This window comes from Equus asinus, chromosome 20 (genome assembly GCF_041296235.1).
Source record: "Equus asinus isolate D_3611 breed Donkey chromosome 20, EquAss-T2T_v2, whole genome shotgun sequence".
NCBI classification, from domain to species: Eukaryota; Metazoa; Chordata; class Mammalia; order Perissodactyla; family Equidae; genus Equus; species Equus asinus.
In genome coordinates this window covers 61,383,049-61,409,771 of record NC_091809.1, presented here as the reverse complement: position 1 = coordinate 61,409,771, position 26,723 = coordinate 61,383,049, and the positions used below count along the sequence as shown (strand labels likewise).

Sequence of the window (26,723 nt, the reverse complement as noted above, 5' to 3'; positions counted from 1 at the left end):
GGTACAGAGAGAAAAGGTAGGGGTAATTAGCACCTGAAGCTTGGAGGGGAGGACCCACAGAGCTGGACTCAGGCCTCTGAGAAGAGAATGCTACCCAGCTGGTGATGGCAACTCAGGAGTTCAAAGAAGGGACTGGTGAAGTGACAACATTAACATTTCTTTTTTTTTTTTTTGAGGAAGGTTAGCCCTGAGCTAACTGCTGACAATCCTCCTCTTTTTGCTGAGGAAGACTGGCCCTGAGCTAACATCCATGCCCATCTTCCTCTACTTTCTATGTGGGATGCCTACCACAGCATGGCATGCCAAGCGGTGCCATGTCCGCACCCAGGATCCAAACTGGCAAACCCAGGCCACTGAGAAGCGTAACATGCACACTTAACCCCTCTGCCACTGGGCGGGCCCCGATATTTCCTATTTTATAGGATTCTTGGGTGGATTAAATGAAATTACAAACGTGGAGCTCTTAGTTATTATTATTGGCAGGAGGTATTGTAGCCCAGTAAAGTGCAGGAAACTTCAGTCAGACTGCCTGCTTTCAAACTTCATTTCTAAGAAATACTAGCTGTTTGTCATAGAAAGTTTCCTTGCTTTATTGTTATCAGAATGAGTAAAACATCAGAATTCACTTAATTTTACTAGAATATCAAACTGGACTATTTGTGATAAATTTGATATAAATTATCAAATCAACCCTAAAATGTAAGTGGTATTATTTTTCCCATTTCACAGATTAGAAAACACAGGTATAGTGAGATTAATTAATTTTCCCAAGGCTACGAAGTTACATACCCATCAGTGGTGGAACTTGTATTAAATCAGGATTCTCCATAATACTTGTGACCATCTAACACATTAGATATTTTTCCTTATTTATCTCCCCCTGCCCACTAGAACATATGCTCTGTGAGAACAATTATTTGTTTGTTTATTTGTTAGTTTATTTGTTTCACTTGTACTTTCCCAGCCTCTTAAGTAGAGCATAGCACACAACAGGCGTTGAATAAATATTTGTTGAGTGGCTATGAACCAAGCAGGGACTTCAAAAAAGAACAACGATACATATTATCTCACTTCATAAAGGCCACAAAGTTGAGAAACGGTAGGGTAGACATTATTTTGCCTGTACTTTGTATAGAAAAAAATTTTTTAAGAGGTGAAATTAATTCCCTAAGTCACATACTTGGAAGACCTTCGGCCTCTGGATTACCAACTCCTTGCTCTTTCTATACTTTTAACTGGGGACAGAGGTCAAAAGAGAGAATCAGAGAAAAGGTGGAAAGGAGGAGCTGGGCTCACGATAAACCCTTTGTGAGTCCAGTGTGCCTTGTGGGTCAGAGTTGGAAGTCTCACAGGCTGACTGCTGTGGAAAATGCTCTAGTAGCAACAATGAGGTGTGTCACAACTACAGTTGCAGCAGACTGAAAGTGTCAACACAGCTTTCTCACTGATCTGAATATTCTTAAAGATGTAGCTTCAACTCTAAGTCAAAATTACTTAGTCAAATTTCCTCTGCTTCTTTCCAGAAATCATGAGTAAAAACCTTATTTGAAAGCCATGAGAACAAGACAAAAATGAGTCTACTTCAAGCTTCCCAGATAGCAACGTGAGTTATAATCACTAGTCAAATATTCAAAGACTTCAAAGCAGCATTTAGAGAGATAAGTGGTTAATCACAACCTGCCCATTGTACTTGGAGCTTCACAGGGTTTTTTAAATCTCAATTAATTAGTGTTTATAAGCTACCATGAGATCATTGGACAAATAGTAGATAATAATAATTAAGCATTATTACATGAAATGCATTGTTACATCTAAACTCTCATGAAATTACTAAAGTGAAAAGAATGCCAAGTGACAAAGCTCGTAAAAATAATTTTAAAGTGTGTACAGCTTCTTTGTTCTGAGCCCTGAAAGAGGTTTGAAACTGGTTAACTGCCGTGAAAAGCTGAAATGTTTTTATGGGTGGCGAAATAGAAGCACAGAGAGAAACAAGGTATCATTTGCCTTAATCCCAGTCTTTATGTCACACTGGAGCAAAGGCTACAGAATCATAATTGAGGCAAGACCTACCAACCAAACAAGACAATAAAGAAACAAGTTTGTAATTGTTGTAGGATCTAGTTGATAGCAGTATGCATACATTTTCTTTGCAAAAACTAGTAGACTCTTGTTCTTAAAATAGCTGCTTCTACTGCTAAAGAAGTCAGAGTCACTCTGAGTTTTCACCTAAGTTTCTAGTTAAGTTGGAAACGAATGCCAGTGTCAACGTTTGTTTATGAGCTGTAACCTTGAAAGGTTTTCCAGTTTTGCAAAATTGAACGCAATCTTCTCACTATAGCTTTAAGATGGTTTATAGAGTGATAAGAGATGATATGGCTGCCACGCAACTGCCCAATTTCTCAAACAATCCTCACTACACACGAGCTTTTCTCCCTGCATCCCTTAGGAAATAGAGAACTCCTCTATTTTCAAACAGGTGAAATACCAAGAAGCTTATGAGAGTGTATTTTTCGTTAGTCCATAGTGACTTATACAAATGATGGCCAACACCATTTTCCAGTTGGGATCAGAAATCTTCTTTTCCTATCTGGAAACCATTGATTTGAAAGTTTATAAACAGAAGGAAACACTGAGCAACAGGTGAGCATATTTTTCAGGAGCCTCTGCCATTGCTTTTCCCTTCAGCCCTTTCCAGGTGCCCCACTTGCTATGCGTCGGCCAGTATCTAGGTGCCTGACTGAACGGCGTGGTTTTAGGCAACAAAGAACTCTTGAGCTGTAACAGAAAGCAAGTGAGACTCTAAGGATGAGATTGAGATGATAAACTTTTTTTTTTAACCTCTGGCATTGTTGGTTTTTCTCCCTTCTGATCTTGAAAACAAAAATTGATCTGATTTACACAAGAAGAGTTGGCATAGACTACCATTAGCTACTAAAAAGTAAGATATTTCAGAAATATTTTGGAAAGACTGTTAAACAAAAGATAAAATTACCAAGATAAGTATAAAATGTCCACTCATTTAAAGTTAAGTTATATTCATGGAGATTTTGAAAATATTTAAACCAACACATCTGTTATTTATTGTTGAATATAAATTTATACACACTGTCAAAACTCTATGGACAACATGGGATCAGTGTATTTTTTTTCCCAACTGATTTTGAAAATAGTGTTTACTTTAAACATGTGTAACATTTTTTAATTCTCATGTGCCCGTTTTCCCTAACACCAAAAACATTGTCCAATCTTCACAGTAAAAAGCCACAAGACTATTTTAAGTACTAGGCTATCTTTTTGAAAAGCCTCTTAATTATGTGGTTAAAAAGCTTTTATTGCTTATGGAATATTTCTAAGTTATTGCCATTTTTTTTTCCCAGTCAGACCTCAGATACATGATACATGAATCTGCTTCCCTAAAACTATATTCTTACAATTTCTCTTGGTTTGTTTATTTAATGAGATTTTCCATAAAGTCTAACTCATTTTTCTTTACAATCAACATTGTAAGCCCGCTTCAGGGAGTTGCTTTTTTTTTTTCCTCAGTCCAATCTAATACTAACGTTCTTCTCTGTTATTTTCTTCACAGAATTTCTTTTTCAAATCAATGACTTTTCAATTTTCGTTGTTAACTTCCTTCTAAATTTCTGCAGGCAATCTCTTGATACTTCTGAACCTTGTTAGACCACTTTGTAAAGCAAGAGAAGTTAATGATGAAATTATACACTAATCAATGTGTTAAACTGGAATAGTTAGATATTGCTTGATAATTAGGCTTTGGAGATTCTAAGGATTGGGGGAAGAATAATCCACTGGGTTCCTTCTTGTCTTCAGGAGCAGACAATACCAGTCCAGTGTGTGCACTCAGCTTTTTGACCAGACACACTTTGACCTCTATTACTGCCTTTCTTCTGGACCTGGGCCTTCCTTCTCATGAGACCTGCATGAAACTACCTTTTAACAAAAAAGCTGCTTTCTTTGCCTGGTTCTGCCCTTTCCCCTGTGTCATTTGGGCCCAACTCTCTCTGCCACCCAACCCAGATATCCCAGAAGAATATTTACGGAAAAGTGAGCTCAATGCAATAGTATTTTTTAAAGCACTTGTACTATTTTTTTAAGGGGCTTTATTTTTTTTTCTGGTGGTCTATTGTTCACATTTATTTTAAAATGATACCAACAGTGAAACTTGAGATCATAATAATTTCTTTACAGAATGTTATTTCCAATAAGTAAAAATATTAGAGCAAAATTTTTGCACATTTTGGTGTTTCTTGTTTACAATGCTGTATTATATTTAAAATGATCTTTTGTTGTTGTTTGCAACCACTTGCAAAATATTCCAGATTTCTTCCTATGTCATAAAGTGCACCAAATTACTCTTTTACTTTGAGATGGTAATTTTATTTGCATTTCTACTTGTCCCTTTCTTAGAAAAGAAAGAATTTTTTAAAGTGGTTAATATATTCTCTTCTCGGGAGATCAGCAAAAGGAGCAAAATAGATTAGAAGATTTAGTTTAGCTACTTATTTAGCTGTGTGAATTTTGACAAGTCTCTCTGAGCCCTAAAATAGGGAAAATAATACCTCTCATAATGTTTATGACAAAAGAGTGGACATCTATTGTCAAATTCCCAGTGATTCTTTGTCCCTCAGGGAACTGCATGTCCCTGCTCCATCCAAGGGTTCTGATACAAGGGTTAATTCTGAGAGACCCCACCAGTCTCCAGGCCATGAGGTTTAGCAGATGACCACAATCTGGCCAACCAAAATACCCCAACCTTCTCTCTACTGTGATGGGTCCCAGAGATAGGCACACGACGTACAAAGGGCCAACTGAAGTGATTCTTTGAGCTTTGCTCTATGAACACACAGAAAGAATCTATCCTTCTCTAGGATAGCAAGCGCTGAGAAGCATGTGAAGCCAAAGCCAGGTGACTTTGAGTTATCAGAGAGAAAAGCTGAGTTGAGAGTTATTGAGTCAGAGATAGATGTGGAGAACACCTTAATCCTGCCATGTTTAACATCAGACCTGCCCCTGAAGTTTTCAATTAAGCCCTTACCCCCCAAAAAAGATTTCCCTTGAATGTTTACACTAGTTAAAGTTAGTTTTTGTTATTAGCAACTGAAAGGGTTCTAACTAATACGGAGCATTAAATGAGACCAAATATGAAAGTACAACGACCTATACAAATGTAAAGGTATAACTATCGCTCAAGGAATACCATGTTCGCCCCCAAATTGTCACGAGTAGAAATTGGTGTTAGAGAAATACAGTGAGGACTATATCTTGTGGGGTCACTTGATAAATATGAGTATACTGCTTTCACAACCTCCAATCATATCGCATAACCAAAAATAAGGGGGGAATGTCCCTTCTGGAGAGTACTCTGAATTTCTGGCAATAACATATGGGTAAAAACAATACAAACTGAACTCAGATGAACCAAGCTACGTGATAAAGTTTCAAAAGCTCCTTAAAACAGCAATCATTTAGATATACTGTCTACCACAGAATTGCTCCTATGCCCTTAAATAATGTTGTATAAACATTGTTTTAGTCTAAAATGTGAATGTTCAAAGAACACAAACTGCTGTGATATTTTGTATTTTTGTTTCTTCTATGACTATGATGGCCTTTCTCCCCCAAGTATTAAATTGGTTTATTACCTTAAAAGGCAAAAATTAGTGACTATATTTGTCTCTGTTGAAACAAGGAATAAACAAGCAGCTGTGGTTTGTGCGTAGGCATTTAAGATGTTCAGAATTCAGATTGTGGTTTAGATATCTATCTCAAAAATGAGATTCTCAGGATAGGAGTCCATTTAGAAACGAACATAGTGTACAGGTAGAGCAAGGACGTCTAGAACAATCAAGTCCAAGGGCTAGCTCAATCCTTTACCAGTACAAAATACACAATGACGGTAAATAACTCTTCTTCTCTGATATGTGCATTGGGCAATTTTCTGACACATCAGAAATTAAATAGGGAAAATCTGTTTTTAGGCTGTGCCTTTTCCTTTTTACCAAATGGAAAAATGTTTATGATTTTGCAACAAGGCCCTGTGTGTGAAACACAGGAGACAGTACTGGTGCAATAACAAGAATGCCACATCTAATTAAGCTCAATATAATGGTTATTTGAACACACACTCACTGTGTGACAGGAACTGGGTGAGAGAGTAGGTGTGCAAACTGATTAATACTCTGTTCCCAAAGAGAAAAATCAACTGTGGAAGCCCAATCTATAAAATGTATAAAAGAGAATTTCTCTACTTGGCCATGTGGAGAAGGAGAGTTTGACACCACATCATTTGATTCCTATTCAAGTGTCCTTTCCACTATACCATGGCTTTAAGCTTCCACATATCTACATTTATCTGTTCCTTCCCTGTTGAGATCAGGTCAACAAATAAAATGATGTCTGTTAAGTTCCCCCATGAAAGCCATATAAGATGTAAAGCTAGCCCAGAGGAGAAAATGAGTAACTCACCTTGGGGATGGCTGGGAAGCTTTCTAAAGGAAGTAGTACCTTGGTAGGATTTTTAAAAAGTGATTTTTCCTTGGATGGTGTATTAGTCAGGCTTCTCCAGAGAAACAGAACCACTAAGACATACATGAAGATTTATTATAGGAATTGGCTCATGTGATTAGGAGGCTGAGAAATCCCACAATCTGCCAACTGCAAACTGGAAAACCAGGAGAGCTTGTGGTGTAATTCAGTCTGAGGTGGAAGGCCTGAGGGGGGAGGGAAGAGAAAGTGGGGGCACAGTGGTGGAACTCTCAAGTGAGTCTGAAGACCTGAGAACCAGGAGCACCAAAGTCCAAAGGCAGGAGAAGATGAATGTCCTAGCTCAAAGAGAGAGAGCAAGCTCACCCTTCTATTGTTCTATTCAGGCCCTCCATGGATTGGCTGATGTCCATGCACAGTGGGAAGGGCCAGCTGCTTTTCTTGGTTCACCAATTCAAATGCTAATCTCTTCTGGAAATACCCTCATAGACACACCCAGAAATAAGGTTTTACCAGCTATCTCGGAATCCCTTGACATAAAATTAACCATCACCAATGGGGATGGGCAGTCCAGGAATAGGTAAGAAAATCATGATGAGCTTGGAGTACAGCTCGATCCTACTAGAGAGTAAAATAAGTAACTCTGAAGGACTTGGAAGAGAAACCCCCTTCTTAGATTGTTTTATTTTAAGGAGAGAAATGCTCAGTTGAAGCCATATGTGAATTAATTATCCTCCAAAACCACTGAGCTGTACATGTTTCTATGGCTTCTAGGGTCAAAAGAATATTATTCTGATGATGAAGTGGCAGAAGCTATACACATAAAATAAAAATCTAGTTCTGTACTGTGCCAGCCCAATTTTGTTCCATCAAAGCCATTCTCTTAAACAGCATTTGCACAGGACTACAGTCACATTTGTACATCAGGGACAGAATTGGATAGAACCCATTTTGGGTCACCAGCTCCTCACCCCAACCCTAACCCCAACCTTACGCTGTCCATCATCCTGATAATTCAGAGAAGGTTTTATTAGGAAGCAGCCTTTCTATATATAGACCAGAAAATCCATCTCATTGTCAAACAAAGTCAAATGTATTTTAGTCTTTGTCCTGTTCTTAAAGGCGAACTGAGCTTCACTCCCTCTTTCAACTCCAGTGAAGGTGTTAACCAAAATTGGATGGCAAAACCAAAATATGGGGAAATTGGGGCCGGGTGACTCTATGGGCTGCAGAATTTATCCTGCATAACTGAAAGTTGAAAGTTAGCCACAATTCCAGCTCACCCATAATGTTTGACCATACTTTGGCTGAGGTTCGAGCAAAAAAATCAGTTCGACTGATTTTTCAGTCTTTCCATTCTATTTTTAGTTCTGATGATGCATCAACCAAAATGTAATCACAATGTTCTTTTCACATTATTTTAAAACTCTCTAAGCTTTAACCTCAACAAGCAGACCTCTGGAAATTAGTGAAAATACAGTCTTTTCAGCAGATTTTCTAGGAGACAAGTAAGGTTTTTGAATTACCATATTGAAATCAAATTACATGTAGAAGAATATTAGAATTATTTATACTCAATTTTTTTCACCCTCAAATGTGAACACATGGTACATTGACACACTCTTTCTTTCTGTCTTAGAAAGGAGCAAGCCAAGTTTTATGTCCATTCATGCATTCAGAAAACATTTATTGAGCAAATATGGTGTGCCAAGCACTGAATGAATACAAATAAAACAAAGAAGACTATGCCTTTGTCCTTGGGATAGAAGAGAGTCAACAAAGTAAGCAAACATTTGCTGTCAAGTGTGCAGCAAAGTGTTACAGATGTTATGAAAGAAATTAGGATAAGGCACAGTTGTAGTATAACATTGACCATGGGGCTCTGAAAGCAGCCATAAGGAAAAGTAGCTGTTTGCTAAGTGGACATGGCAGGGTGGCAAAGTTGGCAAGGGATTAGGGAAGGGTACTCCAGGCAGAGGTGACATCACAAGCAAAGGCAAGGAGGTGTGACTTGCCTTAGTCCTGTGTTTCTCAAACCTGTGTAATATTTAGACTTCAGAAAATTTCTCTTGTACCCCAGAGTCGCATTAAATTTTCTTAACTATGCAGAAATATAACACTAAGTATAAACCCTAAGGTTTATAACTATTATATAATTATGAAATCAAAACAGTTGAACAAATTAATTATAATGAAAAATACAAAACTATCATGCCAAATAACAAATGATCAATTTAATGACATGAGTGATATTTTTTGTGAAACAATATTGTCTTGATTTCTACGACGCTTTCAAGATTAACATGCCTATACTACTTTGTGCTAAATGATGATTCAATTCTTTCATCATCTTTTTCTTACTAGAACCATTGCCAGATATTTATTCATACAGCAAGCTGCGACATCACTTGGTCTTCAATTGTAATGAACGTATCATTTAAAATATGAAGTCTGCCTTTCTTCTTTATTCATTAGTCTGTAACAATGAGACAATTTTGTGGTAGTACTCAATTAGAAAGTGATCATTCTAGACCCTTATTAGTCAAAATGTGGTCCGTGGAGTAGCAACATTGGCACCATCTGGCAGTTGTTAGAATTGCCTTGGGCCACACAGGATTTACTGAATCAGAGTTGGTCCATTAACAAGATCTCCAGGTGATTCCCATGCACATTAAAGTTTGAAAAGCAGGAATTAGTGATTCAAAATATGTTTATATTGTTTCTAAAGATAATCACCAAAATTAAAACATAAAATAGAAAACTTCTCATAGAGACTTCTTGAACTCCTGATGATCCCTCTCACTAGCCCATTGGGAGAATTTAAAGAAATTCAGCTTGACTGAAGCATAATTCCAGGGGCAAAAGATATAGCAATCAATAAGGTTGCAGAGATAACACAGACTGGTTTGGCAAACTAAGGAGTTTGGAATCTATCCGTTAATCAATGAGGAGCTACTGAAGGATTTTAAGCCCTGGAGAGAATGATGAGATTTGCTTTTTTAGAAAGATTACTCTGGCTGCACTCATGGATTAGAGAACGGCTGACTGGAGCCATGAAGACAAGCTGAAGGTTTATTTTAATTGCCCGGGCAATGAGAGCTGACCCAGCATTGAAGTTGGTGCTAGAGAGGAGGGGGTGGACACCAGAGATAGCAAGGAGGTGGCTTGGTGACTGATTGCATGTCAAGTTTCTTTCTCAACCAACTAAGGCAGGAAAAGCAATTTGAAGAGCAGGTTTAGGAAAAAGGATTAAGTGTAGCAAAGTGTATATAGTGAGCTTGCAGTAACTTTGGAATATCCATTGTGGAGACGTCCAGTGGGCACTGTTATGAGGGTCTGCCTGGAGATGTAGATTCAGGAATACCGAAAGGAATTGCAAGAAGGGAATAACTTATGAAGATGTGGAATCTTAAATTATTGCCTCACCTTGCCATATAATCTACACATTTAAATGGATTCTTGGTGTTTATGACCTACTATAATGTTATACTCTTGACCAAAATTATGATACTTTCCGTATTGTCGCAGTTATGGATACTGCCTCCTATATTAACAGGAGTAAACACATTTTTTTAGAAATGAATTAGCTATGAATTGTTGTTCTTGTTTTTGAAGGTGCCCTGAAACAGCTTAGAAGAGAACTGTGATTTTTTCCTGTTTGAAAAGAAAATATTTTAATTGTTAGGTAACACTTCTTCCTGCTTTAGAGAAGGCTCATCAGTAGCAGTCTTCTTTGTACAAAGTAGCATAAGTAAGCCACTACTTGCTTTCTGGAAGGGCAGAAAGAAACTATCATTAGAAATAAAATCTCACTATCAGATCATTAGGGATATACATGGTTTATAAGAATGGTGCCGAGCCATCCTTCTCTTTTCCTGTTGAGTCAGCATCAGTCACCTGGGGTCTACCCGAGATGGAAGGATATCCTAGAAATCCTCCTCTCTGCTCTCCCTCTCCTTGTCAAACACACTCTTTTAATATTTTTACCCCCATTTATTTCCCACTTCAACTGTCCCCATGCTCAACATGAAAGCAAAAGTCACGTCATTTAAGTCCTAAGTTATCCTTCCGCCTTCCTAGTGAAGTATCTACAAGACAAGATCCCAACACATCTGTTTCAGGCCGATACTGACCTTACAGCCTAAGACTGGGAAGTTATTGTGGAAAGAAAGGTTCTCCCTTCCCTGTCTTATTTAAACTTCCCTCCCAAGAGAAGGGACTGGGTCAAGAAAAGAAACCCATCCTGTTACCTAACAACATCTGTCATTTCTGCCTAGTCCCAGTCCCATCCTTTCTGTGCCTTCCTGGCCTCTCCTGCAGAACAAATGGAACCCAGCTGGACAGCATAGCAGATGCATCAGTGGTCAGTGTTTCATAAATAGTCTTCTGCTTCCCCACACAGTAGGCTATGAGTACCTGGAGGGTGCCCTGTCTGTGTTTAAGGAACAACTTAAGCCACCTTAAGTATTACCTTGGATCCCTATGGTAAGTCTGCTCCCAACCCAGAACAGTTCCTCACCTTGCCTCCAATCCTTCTCCTCAATTAGAGAACTGCTTCATACTGAGGATATTGGATGAAACACATCACTCCTGCCTGTCCATTTCCCAGGATTTTAACTGACTCCTGCCAATCCCAAACTCATCTAAACCGATTTTTCTGGGTGAGCTCTCCCAGAGTGGGTACTCACACTAACCATGTTCTCGAAAATTTATACCTCTTCACGGTTTTAAAAATAGGCACAATGCAGACATGCTAAGAGATTAAACACAAGAGGAACACTTGTGAAATAACCTCATGAATTATGATCACAAGTCAGATTAGTTTACATGAGACATCCACAATTCAATTAGATATCATTTTAAAATGTATTCCTAAGAGTTGTAGACCCCCAAAATATAAGGAAATATAAGATCCCATTAAGTTAATTTTTGCATTTACATGTATTTAATACAGTCTGTCTTAGTCTGCTCAGGCTGCCATGATAAAATACCATAGATTATGTGGCTTAAAAAGAGAAATTGGTTTTCTCACAATTGATGGAAACTTGAAAGCCCAAGATCAAGTTTCCTGGAGAGTTTGGCTTCTGGTGAGAGCTGTCTCCCTGGCTCACAGATGGCCACCTTCTCCCTGTGTCCTCACGTGGTGGAGGGAGAAAGCTCTCTGATGTCTCTTCCTCTCTTTTAACGACACCAGTTCTATAGGGTTGACTTCATTTAGCCTTAATCACTTAAGGGTCCTGTCTCCAATATGGTCACATGAGAAGTTAGGACGTCAATATGTGAATTTGGGAGTGACACAATTCAGTTCACAGCAGAGCTCTAAAATGCAAATTTCATTTAAATGATCACTTTGAACTGGCAGTGAAGACTTCTTCAAATGGATAGAAAAATAAAGTATTATGAAGCTTTTCACAATGGGAATTGTTTCTTATTAATGTATCATGGAATCTATTTTGTGGGTTGGAACTAGCAATTGTTAAAAATGTGTGTATATATATATACACACACATATTTATATACATACATATATATATATGCATCATATGAAATGTATTCATTTGTTTCTATACCAGTTGAGTCCAAAATTTGGAAAGCCACTGATATAGCGTATGTAAATTTCAATTCAGGTTCATGGCTCATGACCACCTACTTGAGTTATGGAACAATGACAGAGTGACTATGAAAATGATCATCCAATGAGGCCCATTCCAGTTTCAAACAAGACTTGAGACAGCATCATGGCTGAACTATCTGAACTAACTAATCTCAGATAACCGGGATGGAACACGGTTCCTCAAGTGGTAAATGTATCTTTTAACTCCAGGGAGATTTAGAATTTGGGACATCAAGAAAGATTTAAAAGAATCAAAATGATAGCATTAAATTTTTAGGTAAAAAGTAATTTGTTTGATATTATATATTCTTATGGTATTTATGAAAATTTTGTTTTAAAAATAACTCCAATTTAGAAAGTTTAACTGTTTAACTTACAGAGTTAAGTTGAAATTTTTTTTTTTTATTTTGAGGACGATTAGCCCTGAGCTAACTGCTGCCAATCCTCCTCTTTTTACCGAGGAAGACTGTCCCTGAGCTAACATCCATGCCCATCCTCCTCCACTTTATATATGGGACGCCTACTACAGCACGGCATGCCAGGAGGTGCCATGTCTGTACCCGGGATCCCAACCGGCAAATCCCAGGCTGCCACAGCGGAACATGTGCACTTAACCGCTGTGCCACTGGGCCGGCCCCATGAAATTTTTTAAAATGTATGAAAATATTAAAATAAGAGAACTTATAATTGGTCATTTTACAAGTTTAAGATACTAAATTTAGAAGAATATTTTTCATTCAGAAAGATTTTGTTTAGGTAGAAGATGGAAGACCTAAAAAGGGAAAAATAAGTACAAAATGTTTAAATATTGCCCCATTAAGTTGATGTTAGTTGGAAGGGTGTTTAAACTTGTAAATGAAACCAAATATTATTCAAAGTTTTTTAAAGAATGATTGCTAACATTTGCTATACTTATAAATAGAACAATACCATTTGTGAGTTGAACCCAGAAGCCTACAATAAAACCAGGTTTTTAAAATGAATTGTAATTTTAATAGTGTAGTTATTAAAATTAAGAAATAAAATATTCTGATAATCTTTTTCTACAGATAAAAACTATCCTCAAGTGTACCAAAAAATTCACATCAACAGTGATAGCAAAAGCAAGACCCTTAGATACAAACAATTACAAACGATGTAATTGATGGGTGCCTTCTTCATTGTCAGCTCCCAACAGAGGTCCTGACTGCAGGCTGGCTCCCTCTGGCATTGGCATCTAGCTAAGCTTCCACTCATCCTTCCACTTACCCTTTCTTCCCTTGCCTAACCTCAAACCTGTATCTTCCACTCCCTTTTCTAAGACCCCTCTTCCATCTTGACAACAAAATTTTCACTATATGGCAAATATTATTCTACTTGACACCATAAAGTAACAAAGTTCAGAGAGCTTCACATATCTCTGAGGCATTCTTGGAAAGATCATGGAGGAGAAGATTAGAAAGGTGAAATGTTCTGCAGCATTAAGTGGAATTGAGACCACTTACACTACTTTTATTTACTTAGTAAACTAAAGTTTAATTTCAGTAATCCACCTCTGGCTCATAATAAGAGTTTAATAAACGGGCAACTGGAGAAAAAAGGAATTCACTAATAAATGTAAGGATAAGGACTCACCCTTTCTGAAAAAATAGCTTTGTCATTATTATACATAATTTTGTAAAACTTTCTAATTCCATTATCAGATACAATTCACACTGACGGGATGTAAGTTAATGTATATTTTAAGGGACAATATCATGCACTTTATTTCTCATAAAGAAAGTTGCCACTGTGACTACTGGTTCCAGATGCTTTTTCAGATTTGGTCTTTTTTCCGTCTGAAATGCTCAAACCATAGAGACGGTGGGTCTGTTCTTTTTCAATTATCCTTCTTATCACATTCATTAGTGTGCTTCACTCTGATTGAGTTATGACCTCTCCTTGTTGGGTGCGGAGTCATTTATTTGAGTCAGTTTCCTTAAGCTCCTTCTGGGCTTGTTATTTTCCTCATCACATTTCTCACTGCCTTCGCCAGGGCCTGTTACAGAGCGCTGGATGGCAGCCGTCCTAGCAGACATCCTCATGGCCTGGCAGCACAGATAATGAGCTTCACTCCGCCTTTCATGCTCAGTGGAGCTCAAGCATCACATAGAGACCTCCCAGCCAGATGGGAGAACTCTTCCTCTGTTTCTCTACAGACCCGCTCAGGCGCCTGTACCAGAAAAGCCAAGAAACAAATTTTAGAAGATTATAAGGCGTTCCGCATTCAAAACACTTGTTAGGTATCTTCTGTGGGCTGATAATGAGCAAGGTGCAAATGATACAGAGAAGAACAAGACATGGTCTAAAAGTTTAGAGTCTAAAAACAAAGAGTATAAATGTGGAAAAAGAGGTAGCTAAAAACATATTACAAATTTGGATAAGTGTCCTAACAGAAATATTTACTGTGCTGTGGTCTCGGAGTCAGAGACAGCTCTGTTTGTCCTGGAGGGTTGGTTTGTTTGTTGTGGGTTTTCTGCCTTGGTGTCCTCATCTTCATTATACAATTCCTACCTCCAGAGTTAGAGTGAGGAGAGGCAGGTTAGTGGGGTCAGGGACACTGTAGTTGCTCAGTAAAAGCTTGCCTCCTTCCTGTGTGCCAGTGGTTACTGTGGAACCCAGCAGAGGCCACACCTAAAAGGATTTCAGCGAGAGGAAAGGAGGTACTTCCTCTCCAAACACAGCTGCAAGTCTCTAAGCACACATGGGTGAAGTGTCAGAAACACTACTCGTGGGGCCGGCCCGGTGGCACAGCGGTTAAATGGGCACGTTCCTCTTCTTGGTGGCCCGGGGTTCACCGGTTCGGATCCTGGGTCTGGACATGGTACTGCTTGGCAAAAAGCCATGCTGTGGTAGGAATCCCACATATAAAGTAGAGGAAGATGGGCATGGATGTTAGCTCAGGGCCAGTCTTCCTCAGCAAAAAGAGGAGGATTGGCAGTAGTGAGCTCAGGGATAATCCTCCTCCTCCTCAAAAAAAAGGAAGAAACACTCTACTGGTGACTGATTCTCATTGTCAGTGTGGAGAAGATTCCTTGTTCTAACTTTGAGTCCATAGAGGCATAGTGATGTCTCAGGTATAGAGCTAAAAGGGACCCAAGTGAAATCACAAAGATAAAGAGCTTAGGACAGTATCTGGCACACAGCAAGAACTTTATAAACAATAGCCATTATCACTGTCATCCCTAATTTTATCCTTTGGGAAACCAGAAGGCTGGAAAGGTAAATGTCCCTAAATCACACAGCTAATAAATGGCCTTTGTGTGACCATTTGATTAATGTCTCTACTGTAACTCATTGCACTGAAAATTTAATTAGAGCAGGAGCGAGGTAAGTTTTTGCTTACTCTTGTATTCTCAGCATCTACAGCTACAAACATGTAACAGATACCTACAAATATTTGTTGAATGCATTTGTCTTTGTTTTTTGTTTTTTTGTGTGTGAGGAAGATTGGCCCTGAGCTAACATCCATTGCCAATCTTCCTCTTTTTGTATGTGGGATGCCACCACAGTGTGGTTTGATGAGTGGTGCTAGGTCCCTGACAGGGATCTGAACCTGCCAATCCTGGGCCATTGAAGCACAGCATGGGAACTCAACCACTGTGCCACCGGGCCTGCTCTGCATTTGTTTTTTTTTTAACCATGGCCTTTTTAAGCCAGCTAGACCTGAATTGAAATACCAACTCCAGTACCTTCTAGCTATGTAAACTTAGGCAAGTTAACCACTTTGAGTCATAATTTCCCCACCTGTTCAAAGTGGGGCTAACAGGACTTCACACCCATTTCACAGGCTTGTGGCGAAGCTTAGACAAGGCCATAGACATAAGCACTCTGTACCTTGTGTCTGGCACACAGAGGTGCTCATTCCATTTAATCTCCTGATCTGTTACTCTCTGCTGTAGGGTTTTCTGTCAGTTAGCAAACATTATGGTTTGCCACAAGAGGGCAATACTAAATGGAAATCAAAATCTATGTCTAGAAAAAAAACCAAACCCAGAAACTTTCCTAAATTATATCAATTCATTTCTCCTCTTCTCTTCTCCAAGATCAATGTAGTTAGTTGATGAGTTTCATGCTTAGAATTCTGTTCTTTTCCTTCATCTTGTTCTTTAGAAATCTGTCATCATCACAAAATCTTAGCTCTAGAAGGGACTTTGGAAGTCATATTGTCACGGGGAGTGAATTCTACCCGCTGCAGTATTCCTGCTCCCTTATTTGGTGGTCTTGCTGCTTCCAGGGCCCCTCTATTAAGCTAAACCCTACCCTCCTGAGTGTTAGTGCTGCATTTCTCTCCCCCAGACAGCACCTCTTAGTTACACTCACTACCTCAAACTCAGCATGGGAAACTAAGCCTATCTACACTTATTCTAAAAAGATAATACTTCTAAGCTATTTAAGCTCAAATCTCAGAGTTACATTGGATTCCTACCTCATCCATGCAGTCACAGAGTGTTTACTTCCTTTATTTAATCTGCTTTCTGCCCATCTCTTCCCCATTCTCATTTCTACCTACCGAGTCCCCTCTTATCATCCCCTCTTATCATCTCTCAACCATTTACCTTTTTGGTCTTCCAACCACTGCTCTTCAGTCTATTTATTGGACAATAAGCACTTGGAGTTAATATGCTCACACAAGGTGGTCTATATTCTGTGCTCTTCCTAGGAAAGACTCCCAATTCTTACCCCTGGACAAAGTGAAGTTTCTTTTTGAACCCAGTCCACATTGAGCATTTGTCTGTTTTTCGTGACAAATAGAAAGGAAGAAGGGAGAGTTGTATCCATTAGACAGGGGTCTGCAATTTATAAGAGCATTTTTTTAGCTGCAAAAGACAATGTTAGCAAGTCATACAGGCGACTGCTATCACTAGTGATATGACATGGGCACTTGCCCATCAGAGAATGCAATGTCATACCCCAATCAATCTGACAAGAAACAATGATGTTAGGAGCACTGTGTGGGACCAAAAAACTGCTTTTAATAAGGCAGAATAAACAAGACCTGCTATGGAAGGGCATGATGTGAACTTTCCTTTTCTGCTAGCAGAGGAATATCTCAGAAACTTTCTTGATTCAAAAATTTACGTAGGTTCAAACGGTTTTAAAAACAAATCTGATTCTTACGTCTTCTTTGCTTCTCTTATTAATAATTAAATCATCCAAGTGAAATAAGCCAGACACAAAGGACAAATATTGTATGATTCTACTGATATGAGGTATCTAGAGTAGTCAAATTCATGGAGACAGGAAGGGGAATGGTGGTTACCAGGGATGAGGGGAGAGGAGTTGGGGAAGTTGCTGCTTAATGGGTACAGGGTTTTAGTTGGGAAGATGAAAAAGTTCTGGAGACGGATGGTGGTGATGGTTGCACAAGACAAATGTACTGAGAGCCACTGAATCATACACTTAAAAATGGCTAAAATGATAAACTTTGTGTTACATATATTTTACCACAATAAAAAAATGTTGAAACTAATTGAATCATGTGTTTTGTTCATTTGAGTTCAATATCGCTTTTCTAGATTTGATGTAAGGTTGAACTAATATGATACAAAACGTATTTTCGGGGCCGGCCCCATGGCCAAGTGGTTGAGTTTGCGCGCTCCGCTTCGGTGGCCCAGGGTTTTGCCAGTTCGAATCCTGGGCATGGACGTGGCACCACTCATCAAGCCACGCTGAGGTGGCATCCCACATGCCACAACTAGAAGGACCCACAACTAAAAATATGCGACTCTGTACCAGGGGGCTTTGGGAAGAGAAAGGAAAAATAAAATCTTTAAAAAAAACCCAAACCTACTTTCAAGGAGCATGCTTTGAGAAAAGATAACACACAGGTGGAAATGCAAACTGTGACAGTGTCCTGCATTCTCACTGCAGGAAGGCCCGAAGAGCACGGTTCATTTTTATAGGTACATTCGCCTTCTGTTTAGTCATGTCATACCAGGTCTGAACTTAGCCTCAGAATATCTGAATCTGAGAGGCCTAAGTCGCCAAAACTAACTAAAAAATAATAATAACTCAACAGTAACACTTATTGAGTACATATTAAGCACCAGGCTTAAGTGCCAGACTTGATGTAGGTCAAGAAAAAAGTTTTAGGCAGATGTACAGATATCATATATCAGTTTACTATCCCCAACTCACTATTTTGCTGTTTAAAATAAACTAACAAACAAAGCCCCACACATCCCATTTCAGAATTAAAAAAACAAACAGAGACATTTTGCTGTGCCAGTAACCACGCCAAAGAGTGTGTCAGCCAATAACATTTGTGAAACTCACCATGCAGCTGACAGGGCCACATATTGTGAAGTGGAAATTTTTGGAAAGGCTTCACTTCAATCCATTAAAATTTCCTATAAAAAAAAGCTTGCAGATATAGACACTCTTTTACTTAGAAAGCCTATTCTTCAGTTATTATGGTGGGGAAAACAATACATGAAAACAACAGTTCAAAACTAACCACCTCAAAGAAAACCATTTCTAGTGTCTTTCAAGTAGCTGGGTGAATGCGGCATAAGAGAAAGCTGACGAGCAGGTATAATTAAAGGATGAATCACAGGGTAAGTCATGAGTAATCCTGAAAGCACCTACAGGAAAACAGTCCAATACAGCATACTAAGCTTTAGAGACTAAAGGATGAAGGGTAGAAGGAGAAATTCTAACTCCATGTAAATGCAATGATAGGCCTGAGTGGATACGTGTCGATAATGGCATCAGTGCGTTATCGGTACAGCGTCTGCGTGAGGCTTTGTAACATCGCATATTCTGCCTCATGTGATATGCGTACACATTCTCCATGTTTTCTGTTCCAAAAACTGCTTCAGGTCAGGTACTGTTTTGCTTTACTTATCTTTCCATATAAATCACTTCTCTGCCCAGATCTAATAATGTAGACAGTAGGCATAAAACATGCAATTAAATCTATGAATGGGTAAATGATAACTCATTTCTTAGAATCTAGAATAAATCTCTCCTGACATATAAGACTTTTAAGGAAAAATGAAAACTGACATCCAACATATTAAATGCTACTTATCAAAGACTGTTGATGTATTTTTATAGAATTAATCACAGGACTTTTATTTAATAAAAAACAGGAAGAGATTGTTATATTTTATCCTGTTTCATATCTCAGCAGTTGGCACTGGATTTAGTTGCTTGGAACAGCAACACGGCAAAAGTTGAAAGGAAACTATTCCTTTGACCTGACTGGTTTTTTTGTCTTTCAGGCTGTGATGAACAGATGTAAAACCACCTCATGTGAAAAACAGCCTAGCTGCTGGTTCGGTCACTCCATTAACAGACATACAGCATTATGGCCCCCCCCCCCCCCCCCATCCACCTACACACATGAGGAGCGTTTAACTGAGAGACACAAGTCAGACCCTTGGAGTTAAAATGACTCTAATGGTTGACTGGCCATTCTGCCAATATTTTCAGGTCTATTGACATAAATATGGATGGAAGCTTTTTAAGGCCAACTCCCTGGCTCAGTATTTAAATCAAAGCCATCAAGTATACTGTTTACATCATCTTATCTTAGTTTAAGGTTTACAAGCTATTTTTAATGTTTATGTGTACTTTTTGTTTTTAACCATTTGAAACTAAAAGTCTTGACAGTCTCTGAAACTTAATTTGGAAAAATGTAAAGCACTTTAATGGAATTTTTCCCATGATCTGCAGAAGAGTTTTTTTAACAGATGGTTCAAATGGACAAAGTAATGAAAACACAGAAATTAAAAGCAGATCCTTAAGAAAAATAACTGAGTTCTCAGAAATCCTATAGATGATGGCAGGACTAGATGTACAGCAGCAGTTACTTTTGCTGTCAAGGTTTCGAGAGAACAGAAATTTATTAGGTGTTCCTCTAGCAGGGGAGGGGTAACAGCCTCTTGGTAAGAATTAACTAGTCATTTGGAACTCCAACCAACTCCAACAATTTGAAAATCTCCATGCTTGTAGGGCAGTTCCATCCAGGTGCCCATAAAAGATATAGTATTGTGATGCAAATAGCTATTCTACTAGAGGTAGGAACACCTAAGTCCGAGCTGCGTTTTGGGGGCTGAGAATGACCTAAAATCTTCCCACCTTCACAGCAACTTGGAAAAACAACAGCAACAAACAGCCCAAGGCCTCTGAGGGCCTTCGTTTGCAATATAAAAACCCCGATGAAGTGAGCGGTGGGAAAGAGGAAAACATTTGAACCTGGAATTGAAATACATTCAGCGGAGACGTGGGAAGTCAAGTCCATCAGAAAGCAGCATCTTCCAGCCAGGCTTCAAAATGATCTCTTAACTGTAGGGACAATTAACGTTGGTTTCTCTCCCAGACAATTCTAGGGAGTGGGTGGCGAGGAGGAGGGGTAGGGGAGGTACGTTGGGAGTGTGAGGACCTTTCGTGGAGTGGGGGACCCCAAAGTGTCACCGTGGGCTAGCCAGGTGCCCAGGAGGGGACAGGGTTAACGCCCGGGGAGAGGGCAGGAGCGCAATCGCAAGGCAGCTGCGCGGAGCCCAGGAGCGCAGCGGCGTCCGCTGGGTGGGGGCAGGAGGGTAAATGGGAGAAGGGGCGGGGTGGCGCGGGGTGGGAGCCGGCGGCAGGAGGAGGGTCTCCGAGCCCGGGCTCGACTCGCCAGCGCTCTGAGCCTGCGTCCGCCGAGGGGGAGGGTTTCCCCGGCCCGGCCGGAGTGGCGGCTGGGCGCTCCTGGCTCAGAGCGCAAGCGACTGTCAAGAGAGTAGGAGAGTGGAGCTGCCGGAAGTGTCTGCGCGCCGCGAGAGAACTTTCCTGCTCCGGCCGCGGCCCGGAGCCTCCGCCGCCCGCGCGCTCGCAGCGACGATGCGCCCCGATGACAACGACCTGAGTGGCCCCGCGCCTCGGCCCACTGCCCGCGTCTGCGCTCGCCTCGCCGCAGGGGAGGAAGCCTGAGCCCAGAGGCAGCGCCGCGCCGCAGGAGCCCGGCGCAGGCGGCGCGGCGCTCGGGGCCCGCTTCCTCTGCGCCGTCCCCTAGCGTCCCCGCGCGTTGCCCGCGATCGCGCGTCCCCAGCGCCAGCCGCGGTCGCCGGCTGTCTCCGCCCTGACTGCCGGCCCGGACGTGTCCCCGGCTGCCGCTGGCAGTGCCTGTGCCATGGGGCTGCCTACTCTGGAGTTCAGCGATTCCTACTTGGACAGCCCGGATTTCAGGGAGCGCCTACAGTGTCACGAGATTGAGCTGGAGCGAACCAACAAGTTCATCAAAGAGCTCATTAAGGACGGCTCTCTGCTCATTGGGGCGCTGAGGAGTAAGTAGAGCTGGCGGGGGAGGGTGGAGAGGGCGCGGGGATCTGGAGAGTCCCCGCAGGGTGCTCGTCTGAGGGGTGGGATGGAGGAGACCGAGCTTCTTTTGTTTGAATGGGTTTGGGGACAAAAGCTGAAGAGCTCCCCTGCTGGTGGCCAACGAAGTTTGTTCTTAGGTGTTCTTATTTACTTCCATGTCTACAGAGAAGGGAGAGTTCTCTCCTGGACACTGGAGTATATCCTGAGGAAAGTTGTTCAAAGTCATCTTTTTGTATAACGCTCCTGCAAAAATGTTGGGGGCTTTTTTATTCGTCTTTTTTTGTAATTTTAGTCTATCTAGTTTGAACACTTTTAAAAAAGTTCTTACGGAGGGATTCAAGAGTTTGTCTTAAGGACAAAACAAAGCTAATTTATTTAGTGATGTTAAAAGAAAATGATTACTTTCTTGGGTACATCAGTGGCTCTGCATTGGGCACAATCATTGAGTTGGCTTTTTAAAAAAATATACATTTGTAGTTTTGCCATTTAGTAAGATGATCGAAGACAGCATGGTCCCAGTGGATTTTCTCTCCACAAGTTTTTTGTATCTTAATTTTTGGTTTGGATTGTAAATCTGATGTTGGTCGAGTCACTGGGGATGGGAGTTCAGTGGGGAAGGCCAGTCAGAACTTGTGATGATCAATAGGAAGTAAAGACGGCCCTTAGGGGCTTTTCCCCTCTCCTTTCCCACCCACCTCTCATCGGATTTTCTTTACTCCCTCTTGGATCCTCTGGTTTTCACTTTCAGTTACTAAGACAGAGTTTTAGGAAAAGAAACTCGAGTTTCTCTTATAGAGAGTTGAGTGCTAAATGATAGGCTTAACTTGTTACCTTTCCCAGGACATATTTGCGTCTGAATAGAGGCTTTTGAAGGTGTTAGCCGCTGAAACGAAGCCCTGGAATCTCTGACCTCTGATAGCTGGGTGAGGGAGGTATTTTCATAAGGTGGAGAGGCCTTGGGGTGATCTCGCAATCCCCAGGACATATGTAAGGGAAGCATGATTGTACATGTCAAGTGCAAGGTCAGTAACAACTTGATGCCGATGAGTGTGTACCTGAAACTGAGACAACATTAGCATCTGATCTGTATTTTGAAGCATGTATTAATGGTAAGGATGGAGCTTAGCAAAGTGTCTTGAAACAGTGTGCTCCCAAATCCTTTTTTATTTTAACCATCCCAAATGTCAAAACCTTTTCCTATCACTTGTGTTACATTCACTTAATTTCTGAATTTGAGGCTACAATGGATAACAGGATTTACTGATTTGTGAAAAATATAGTTTATCTGCAGTTCTTTCCATCCTGTGTATACACAGGTGTGAACTCTCCTTTCTTCTGGTTTGCAAATCCTGGTTGATGTCTCAGGACCAGCCTATTTGCATCCTAGAGAGCATAATGCTTCTTGCAAAAGAGTTTCCCCATCTAAGAGTGCTAAATGTCAAGCCAACTCTGGCTGGTCTGCCAGATGGTCTACAAATAACATTTTCTCCTCACTCTGCTGAAGATCGGTTTTAGTATTTCAAAAGTTGAAAAACTTACAAAGCTGTGATAAAAACTCTGAAATGTGCATTATTTAACTAGTAATATTATGTACATTATTTATGGTTTTGGAATCTAGCCTTGCAAAAATCAGGTGATTCCCATTCTGTTAGGTTTATTCTTCCATTCATAAGTGAAGAAATCTCGAGTGTAAGTTTCTGGAACGTATAGCCCCTGCCTCATTAATTTGGCCTTATGTACTTAAATATACAACTGCTATCTTTCCAGGATTCTTAGGTTTGTGATGAGAGTACATGACTTTAACTAACATTTGATTATCCTCTCAATGCGGAAGGAAAACGTTTTGTTCCTTATTAAAAGAATTCCCAGCATCAGCTGCCAAATGGGAGTGATTTGGAGCGGAGGAACCTTTGAAGTCACATGATGGCACTGCTTTTTCCCACCAAGCTACCTTCTGTCCCTTGGAGAGGATGCTTTGAGGCTCTGCTGCAGCTGCTAAGTGCGTGCTCTCTGAAGCTGCTTGGATGGGAGGGTAGGAGTGTGTCTGAAGACCTTGGAGGCTGCTTAGTTCTTGCCCAGATCCACCAAGGAATCCTTCCTCTCATCCTGCCCCTTCTGACAGTTTTTCCTTTCTTCCTCAGGAAGCCTTCACCTTCCCTAACTTCGAACTATTCCTTTCCATTCTCTATACTTACTGTTTCAGTGTATCCATTATCCATTTCAGTTTTATTGTTAGCACTTTGCTATTTTCATTAATAATTAGTGGTTTCTTTTTTTGTGTGTGAGGAATATTAGCCCTGAGCTAACATCTGCTGCCAATCCTCCTCTTTTTTTTTTTTTTTTTTTTGCTGAGGAATACTGGCCCTGAGCTAACATCTGTGCCCATCTTCCTCCACTTTATATGTGGGACGCCTATCACAGCATGGCTTGCCAAGCAGTGCCACGTCTGCACCCGGGATCTGAACCTGTGAACCCTGGGCTGCCGAAGCGGAACGTGCAAACTTAACTGCTGCACCACTGGTCCAGCCCAATTAGTGGTTTCTTAATATAACCTTTCTGAGTTGACAACCATCGATGCATTTCTAAGCATCTTTATATTATATCCATCCCAGTTAATAACTTTTCTGGTGAGAGTGTTAGCATGCACTCTTGGTTAATATTAATACATGCTTGAGAGTTCTAATAGGAGTCACATATGCTCCGTGATCTTTGGTTCAGGAAGTAGGTCTCTTCAGCAGAGTATTTGAAAGGGTCCTTATAAATGAAGATCTTGACTAGTTGATTTCAATTTTAAATAATATATGTAAGATACTTAACATTTTTAAAATGAATTATTGCATTTCATATTCACATCCACTCTGAGAAAGTAGATGATAGTTAATTAAGTGGGTTGACATAGACCTGAGTTTAAATTCTGGTGCTGTCAAATGCTGTCATGGTTGGCAAAGAACTTAATCTCTCTGGGTCCTACCCTTCTTATAAAATGAGGGAACATCTATAAAAATCTTACCACTGGGGTTATTTGTTTATTTTTTCACACGCCATATAGACATTTGGTGATTGATGTTTGAGAATGTTTGATATTGGTGAATTGGGTTTTAGTTCATGTTCTATGACTCAAAATCTCCACCCTTTTCATCAACTGTTATCTATGAACTTTGTTCCTTTACCAGGTGCCAGTCTTAAAATTTAAGTTGTGAAATCATAAGCTAGTTTTGCTTGTTTATTTTCTGCTTTTATGTATCATATCTAAGGAAACATTTCAAAATGGCTTTCTCATATAATTCCCCCTTTACTTCCTCTTTTCTTTATACTTTTGAATTCAAAGAATCATCTTTAAATAAAGCTTTGTCCTTGTAAGAATAGACAGATGCCCCCCCCCCCCCAACTCCCCAAAAGAAGATAAGAGAAAAAAAGGATAGAAATAGAATTATACTCATTGAATTGAATTGACTGGGGCATGGGGCAGAGCCTGTCAACATTCTTTCCTCCACCCTGCCCTGTAGCATCTTGGCCATCCCTCCTTTCTTAGGATGATCTCCTTCTTCTCATTACCTTAAGGTGGAATTGGCCAGCTATTTCTTCTGCCTTTAGGATAATGTTTCTCAAACTTGTATGTCTGGGCTTTTAAAGGAAAAAAAAAAATGTTAGTGGTGTCTAATATAGATTTAATTCTTTATAATGATAGTTAAATAAATATATAAAGCATGAAACTATAATTCTTATGCTTATTCATACAATCTTAAAAGCAAATCACTTTTCAAATTAAATATAAATAATACTGTGAAACCAATAAAAAACTTGTCAACCACATTGATGTGCTGAAATGAAATTTCCTCCCATCTAAAGACTGCTGATAATATCTTGTGTGAGTTGATTCATTTTCTCACTCCTTTTCTTGGTTGAAATTGCAGTTCTTCAAAATCTGCTTGCCCTGATAATGGCCTTTTCTCTATCACAAACTTTATTTATTTGTGGATCATATTGCTTCTGTTCTTAAAGCTTTAGTTCCTGGCGTTAGTGATCCCTCACACAAATAAGAAGGGCATCTGTTTGAGTGGTAGATGTTGGTTGCACATAAGTTGATGTGGAATATGTAGTTAATTAAGCCATTAGCAAGAGGGAAGCCCACAGTGTCTTAAAGGTGTCTACCCTCAGTGTCCACAGAGAGTTTGAAGTACACTGGTATGGTGCACTTGTGGTCTGCGGATGAAGTAGCTGTTTATAGTAAAGGAAAACCATAAATGCAAAGGTGACATTGAAATACCCTGCCTTCCATTTCCTGTGTTTTGGAGTCTTGACTTAGCCTGTTTTCACTTGAAGGCAGGCTCTATTTGTGTGTTCGTTCAAAGGCCCACTTTACTACCACAGTTTTTGGTGGCACAGGGAAGGAGTTAAATAAAAGCGAGGAAAAAGACAAGTTTAAGAAATTTGAAAGACTTTCTATAGTTATTGTGCTGTTTCCTTGGTCATCCTTCAACTTTTAGGAGAACTGCTATTGTTTTAGGCTATTTTTGGTATTTAAATCTGCACCTAGGTTTGAGTTAGTTTAAGCAGAACTCCTGGTAGATTGTTTTTCTGAGCAAGATTAGCCCTGAGCTAACATCTGCCGCCAATCCTCCACTTTTTGCTGAGGAAGGTTGGTCCTGAGCTAACATCCAAGCCCATCTTCCTCTGTTTTATGTGGGATGCCTACCACGGCATGGCTTGCCAAGCGGTGCGCAGGTCCTCACCTGGGATCCGAACCCGCAAACGCCCGGCTGCCAAAGCAGAATGTGCGAACTTAACCGCTGCGCCGCTGGGCCGGCCCCAAACCTGGTAGATTCTTGTTTACCCTGTAAGAGCTAATCCCCTGCTGCTTGTTCCGCTAGCCCTGTGTTGCTTGTTTAGCTGGGCAGCCTCATCAGAGGTGTGGATGTGTAATTACTTCAGCCATTCATTTGGTTCCTATAGTCATTAGGATTTGAGTTAAATGAGCAGAAATAACTGTGTCTTTCAAATGAACTGTAATTAATTTTAGGAACTGGTAGATTAGGAATGTGGTGCTTTAAGGTTCTGCTTCAGAGATGTGCACAAGTGAAAGCAGTTATACTTGTGTTAATTTAAATGGGAGCCTTGGCGCTCATCAAAATAGAATTAAGTTGTGCTGGCTGAGTACTTCCGTTTACCTCTCTTCTGATGCTCAACATGAGCTTAATAGGTGCCCTTTAACACTGTCTTTATTTCCATTGGATTTCCTTTTCCAGCAGGTAGTAATGGAGGGGCTGTCCTCTTAGAA

General features: G+C 40.1%; 1 protein-coding gene across 1 annotated transcript in view; it reads left to right on the top strand.

Moving 5' to 3' along the window:
* Positions 1-20,639: 20,639 nt before the first annotated feature.
* ARHGAP42 (Rho GTPase activating protein 42) overlaps positions 20,640-26,723 on the top strand; it is a 261,928-nt gene continuing 255,844 nt past the window's right edge. The window contains exon 1 of the mRNA XM_014842478.3: positions 20,640-21,411. Within this exon, the coding sequence (XP_014697964.1) occupies positions 21,258-21,411 (154 nt within the window). The 5' untranslated portion in view covers positions 20,640-21,257. The remainder of the gene's footprint in view (positions 21,412-26,723) is intronic.